The 6,367-nt window shown below is 43.3% G+C and overlaps 1 protein-coding gene across 1 annotated transcript in view; it reads left to right on the plus strand.

The window, feature by feature from the left end:
- The first annotated feature begins 5,333 nt into the window (after positions 1-5,333).
- Positions 5,334-6,367, plus strand: part of COMMD9 (COMM domain containing 9) — an 8,315-nt gene continuing 7,281 nt past the window's right edge. Inside the window, exon 1 of the mRNA XM_009895598.1 lies at positions 5,334-5,384. Coding sequence (XP_009893900.1) covers positions 5,334-5,384 — 51 coding nt within the window. The remainder of the gene's footprint in view (positions 5,385-6,367) is intronic.

The raw sequence follows: 6,367 nt of genomic DNA on the forward strand, positions 1-6,367 counted from the left end.
GCAGCAGTATAGGTTAGGGGTGGACCTGCTGGGAAGTAGCTCTGAGGAGAAGGATTTGGGGGTCCTGGTAGATAGTAAATTGTCAATGAGCCAGCAATGTGCTCTTGTTGCCAAAAAGGCCAATGGAATCCTGGGCTGCATAGGGAAGAGTGTGTCTGGTAGGTCGAGGGAGGTCATTCTCCCCCTCTACTCGGCACTGGGGAGGCCACAACTGGAATACTGTGTCCACTTTTGGGCTCCACAGTTCAGGAGGGACAGGGAACTGCTGGAGTGAGTCCAGTGAAGGGCAACCAAGATGACTGAGGGATTGGAGCATCTCCCTTATGAGGAAAGGCTGAGAGAGCTGGGACTCTTTAGCCTGGAGAAGAGAAGGCTGAGGGGAGACCTTATTATTGCTTACAAATATCTAAAGGGTGGGTTGAAGGAGGATGGAGCCAGACTCTTTTCAATGGTTCCCAGTGACAGGACGAGGGGCAATGGGCACAAGTTGGAACATAGGAAGTTCTGTTCCAATACACGAAAAAACTTCTTTACGGTTAGGGTGACAGAGCACTGGAACTGGGCCCAGGGAGGTTGTGGAGTCTCCTTCTCTGGAGATTTTCAAAACCCACCCGGATGCAGTCCTGAGTAATGTGCTCTGGGCAATCCTGCTTTAGCAGGGGAATTGGACTAGATGATCTCTAGAGGTCCCTTCCAACTCTGAAAATTCTGTGATTCTGTGTGATTCTGATTGAAGTTAGAGGCTTTCTGAATCCCAATAAAGGATCACCTGGCAGTTTAAGAAGCCTATGTTTTATTCATTGCCCTTTCTTTGCTCCATCCATTTTGCGAGCATTTTTCTCCCATTTTCACTTCTCTGAATTGGAAGTGAATCCATCTTGTTTGCTGCTTAGTTTCTACATTGGTCATCAAATCAAGGCCAATCAGGACATGCTTGGTTCTCACTTTTGGAGTCAAGGTGCCAAGACACCTGCTACTGTCTTATGCTTCAGGGCAGTTTTTAATCATATTTAAAATTGAAGTCCCTTCCCTTACTAGATATGGGAAGTGTCAAAATTGTCTACAAAGTTTTGCCAACACAGCAATGCTAGCTAGAAATATGAAGAAAAAAAGAATCATAGCTGTGCTGGCTGCACCTCCAGCATGGATAAGAGTCTGACCCCAGATGAGTGATGCAGGCAGCCTGCAGGCAGGTAACCCGTGGGCAGAAAAAACATCTCTCCCCTACAGACCTCTGCCGACATACTTAGAAGAACCCATGTTTTGTAGCCTGAGGATTAAAATTCAGGATTTTAGGCTTTTATGCCTGCTCGTGAACTGCAGTCTCTCTGGGCCCTTAGGCACAAAAGGTGAGGACTGTGGTAACCTCTGGTGACTGATGTTCATGTAGTGGGTTAGGTGGAACAGAGAGACTATGTCTGCTGGAAAGCTCATTTTAACTGCAGAAGAAAAAAAAAAGAGAAAAAGGAGTGAGGACAAGAATGCGTAAGTTAGTTCTGTGCTAGTAAATTAAACATGCTTTGAACTATTTTCTGGCCTAGAGACCAATGGGCATAGAATGGTTTGCAAGAGCTGCTTGGCTCTTGGCCTGTTGGACAGGGTGGCCACATGCACACTGCTCATTGGGGTTGCTTCGTAGTCCATGCTGACTGCTGACCCATACCCTGGAGCTGCTTCGAAGAGTGACAGTCAGTATGAGTGGAAACCACGCCAAGAACAGCACTAGCAATTTAACAGTTAAGGCTTCAGGAATGTTCTCTGCTACTGTTTAGTTTACTAGTGTTGATGCGACCAGACCTCTAGGGGGAAATCTGCCCTCCTGGTAAGATATCTAAGCATGATTCCTAGTAACAACTACAAGAAGAAACTTCTGCCCTAGCCCTGGCATGGAAAGACTGATGCACCCATCAATATGTAAGATAGTATAAATGGGACATCAGAAAGTTGGAGACATTTCAGGAAAGTCCTGGTTGGAGAATATGACTCCAAGTAGGCAACTAGTACTAGTAAACCTAATCTTGCCTGCATGCTCTGTGAAGATTTCTTTCCTGTTATTCATTCTTTGTTGCTAACGAAACACCATCAAAAAACAAATAATGCAAAATTAACTGAGGAAAATATGTCTCTCACACTTTATCTTGCTCCATCTCTAAACCAGAATCACCTAGTATGGAGTTCTTTTCTTCAGGGCAAGGGAACAGCTTCACTTTTCCTTGCAGCAGGGAAATTGCACACACCCAGCAGGGTGCAGTTAGAGTACAGCCCTGCCTTGCAGCAGAAAGCCTGTAAGGAAGAGACCATTGTTCTGCAACAGATGCTCCAGTGAATACAGGCTACACTGCAGGGGAAAACCTAATATTCTTCCCATCAAATCCTTAATATCCCAAGGATTTCTCTCTCAGGGAGCCTTGAATGGCCAAAGTGAGCTACAACTGTGCACTTCTTTCCCTGCACTATAAAAGGTTACAGTTCTCCAGCCAAGAATTGTAGGGAAGCTAAATTTATTCCTTTCCTTTTTTACTTCTCAAGAGGGAAAAAAAAGGACTGGCTGGAATGGGTTTTCTCAAGTTATTTTCTTGCTTTTTTACGCTTATTTTTTACCTTGAATATATTAGGAACAGCAAGACTGACTTTTCCTCACAACACAGTCCCTCTCAGATATATTTATTTTGGGCTCACTTTAGTTGATGGACTACAACAAATACGACATTTTTGCAAAGTGTTTATCTGTCATTGGAGTTATATAGCTATGTATAAAAACACAGAGTGTATTTTGCACTGACTTATTGAAATTCTTCCATTTGGCTTTCCATCACTTGGGTTTTGCCTTGCGATATCACAGATTTTATTCTGTCATGACAGCTGATTTCTGTGAAAGGTAAATACTTCATGCGTGAAATGCAAACAATTCTTTCAATGCCTCATATATGAAATACACACAGTTCTTCCCCTTACCTCTCTTTTGAAAAAAAAAAAAAAAAAAAAAAGGGTTGGGAGTCTCTCTCCATTAAAAAATGCCAAAGGCACACGGGCAACTTCCCTCCTGATATTTTCGAGGTAGGGAAAACATCAAACCCCTCAGAGTCCAGCAGAAAGAGATGTATATATACCTGACAGCAAGGGAATTCCCCCTGGCTGTTCCTTACTAAGTACAATAGATACAGAAAACTAGGACAGCTTGCTATTTTAAATGAAAAGGCTAATGAAGAACTATTATCCTACTGCAAGCCCCGGGAGGTCCCCAAGTCCCACCAGAAACTTCCCACCTAGCCCTCAGAAGCCATCCCTTCTTGCCTTACCTCCCTTCTCATTCAATTGGAATTTCCCAGACAGGGTCCCTGGGAAATACCTGCCCACATGAAATACCAGTTCTGGAGGCTTTTTTACATAGCTGGGAATAGAGGTCACAGACAAGAACAGCAGACACCAAGTAAGTATGCATACCCATACACCCAGGTCCACACGTCCAGGAGATTGTGAATTTAGGAAGTTATCAACTGTATTTAAGAGTCTCATAGTCCAAAGACTGTTCACTCACCCGGTCCCCTGTAGTGCTATTGCCCACGTGGTATCTGCACTACTTCAGGAAGGATGATTTGTGGATAGCCCAGGGTGGCTCAACCAAAAGAGAGAGACAAATCAGTCAGTACTATAGCTGTATACCCAGGTCTGGGTGCAGGCAAATTTGCCCAATTTGGAAGCAGAGTTTAATTTTCAGACTCAACGACTGGACTAACTAAGCAGAGTTTAATTTTCAGACTCAACGACTGGACTAACTAACAGCAGTTTAGTTCTTGAGATCCAAGCCAATTCCTGCACATAGCACTGTGCAGATGCACCTGCAGGCTCAGAGCTCACAGCCAAGTCCCACTGGGTGTTACAGACATTTAATCACAGAAAAAAAGAGCGGTGAGAAGACCTAAGCAGATCATCCAATACATCTCATTCCCCTAAGTGGTTTGTGGGGTTTTTTTCCAAACTCAGAGAGAATTGCCTCTCACACAGCATGTAATTCAACTGCTGTTTCTCAAAACTTCCTGATAAGGACACTGATCACAGGGCCAGCCTTCCTTACACAATGCAGTCTCACCCTTCACCACTTATAATCTGATTTTGGAGGTCTGGACCTTGAAGGCAGCTTGAAGGCAGCTACAGACAGTACCAAAGGGAGAAAAGAAAGAGAGAGAGAAAGAGAGAAAGAAAGACAGAAAAGAGAAAAAAAAAGAGAGAGAGAAAGAGAGAGAAAGAAAGAAAGAAAAAGATCTACTTGCAATCAGATAAAGCATTTTACTAAGCACTTCTGTTGGCTTCTGACCATAAGCTACAAACAGCATTTCAATTTTGATATTAAATCAAACCTGTCATTATTTCCTCATAATTAGAAGGCTCCCAGAGTGAGGAAATGGCAACAATAGGAGGTGGACTGGGCAGCGAATTCAGTAGATGCCAGTTGTGCTTACTGGCAGGTAGCATCTTTGTTCTGAGTATGTGACTCAGGTTCACTCACATTCTCACATACTCCTGTGACAGTTAGCAATGACAGTGATCTATTCCCCTGCCTCCCCTCACCCTCCCTCCTCTTTGCATCTCTCCAACTACTTGTCTGACAAAATTACTCTGTACAATTAAGTGCTTAACCTAGGCATGGATCAATTTGATTTTATGTAAGTCTTGCAAAGTCATTGCTTTAGAAAAGACCTGAAATAAAAAAAAAAAAAACAAACCAATGACCCTGATTGGATACAGCATTTCAGAAGTTTTAATGCTTAGAAAAATTCTGCTTACCTCTGACTGTAAAAAATGCTAATTTTATTGGTTTGGGAGCAAGACAGGCAGACAGATTATAGGAGGTCAATGACGCAAATACAATATTAAGTGATATCCTGTGAACAATCCCTATGTTTCCTTTAGGCTTACTTGCTCAGATTATAACACTTGTTTTTTCATACTGCCTTCATTCTGTTTATCCTTTCACAACCTCTAAGCTTACTGCTGATGTTAATAAATGCCCACATTTATTAATGCAGGACTTTATGTTATATGGTTAGTTACATTACCTTCCTGTCACTCAGGTGACAAAAGGGACCTACCTTGATTCATCTGAAGACTGAAGCAGGGTCAAGAGAACGTGATTCCAGTTTCCTAGCTCTTAAACCCTGACCTCTAATCACTACTCACATTTTTTTCCTTTGGGATGCTATTGTTTAGCCCACTAACTCTGCAGACCTTTAATTTTGGAAACAAAAATTAGAAATCTCACCGTCCTTCCCTTCACCTTCTGGTGTATTCTAGTGTGTAGTTTACAGATATTGCCATATTTGTGTAGGTGGAAAATGACTGCTGTGGCATCAGTAGAAGAAAGACCATCGCCAAATCTTTCAGATGCTTCCTCTTAGGAAGGAATAGACAATGTCGTCTGTTTAGCTCGTTTTCCTTTTCTGATCAGAGTACTGAGTTGTATAGTACAGTCACCTGGGTAAGCAATTGCCATCCACAAGACCCACTACCCACTCGGTCCTGCCATCTAGGCTCAGCAGCACACCAGCTCTTTCTCAGGAAGGCCCCTCCATGAAGATGACTCCCCAGGCCAGATCCTCAGCTTTACCTAACATACTGCTTGTGCTGCGTGAGATTTGTTTGTGACACAGTGCTAGAAAAAGCAGCACAAATACATGGCAGCTCTCCAAACCGATCAATCATACTGATTAATTTCAAGAAGCCACAGGTGGTAAACTTATACCCCAAAATAGTTCCCCCAGAGCCTCGTTTCCTGTTGCTCATGAAAAATGATGGAAAATAAAATCCTTTCCCTTTGGATTCTTCTGCCCTTTAAGGCTTCCCAGCATGAGGGAAATCAGTTCCTCTGCAAAAAGGAAGCTCTTTTCCCTGCCAAGCTTGTGAAGCTCCATGCAAACAGCATTTACATATTTGCATTTCTTACCGTGTATTATTCTGCTTACAGAACAATGCAAGTGGAAATGCGGATGGGGGTGCTGTGACAGAAGCAGTGATCATAGATTACAGATGCCCTGGAACCAGATGTGCTGGGAATTACACAAAACAAAGAGAAAACTACTTCTCTCTCAGAAAGGACTTACTTAAATCTTTTACAGAGTGAAAGACACAGTTTGCTGAGATAATGGTCCACATCATTGTAGCAGCGCCTTTTGCCTTCAGTTCCCACTGGCTGAAAATACAGCGTTTACAGCTAAATTCTCCATCCAACGTAGAGATTTGCACTGACAGTAAAATAATGAGTAGATCAGAGAGGGCGAGACCTGATCTGATTTAGGGCTTGCCCCTCGTCCCTGCTACCTCACCACCCATACCGGGCTCCCGCTACACCGTCGGTCTCGGGCCGCAGGCC

Source organism: Charadrius vociferus, unplaced genomic scaffold (assembly GCF_000708025.1).
Source record: "Charadrius vociferus isolate BGI_N301 unplaced genomic scaffold, ASM70802v2 scaffold71, whole genome shotgun sequence".
In the NCBI taxonomy this organism is placed as follows: Eukaryota; Metazoa; Chordata; class Aves; order Charadriiformes; family Charadriidae; genus Charadrius; species Charadrius vociferus.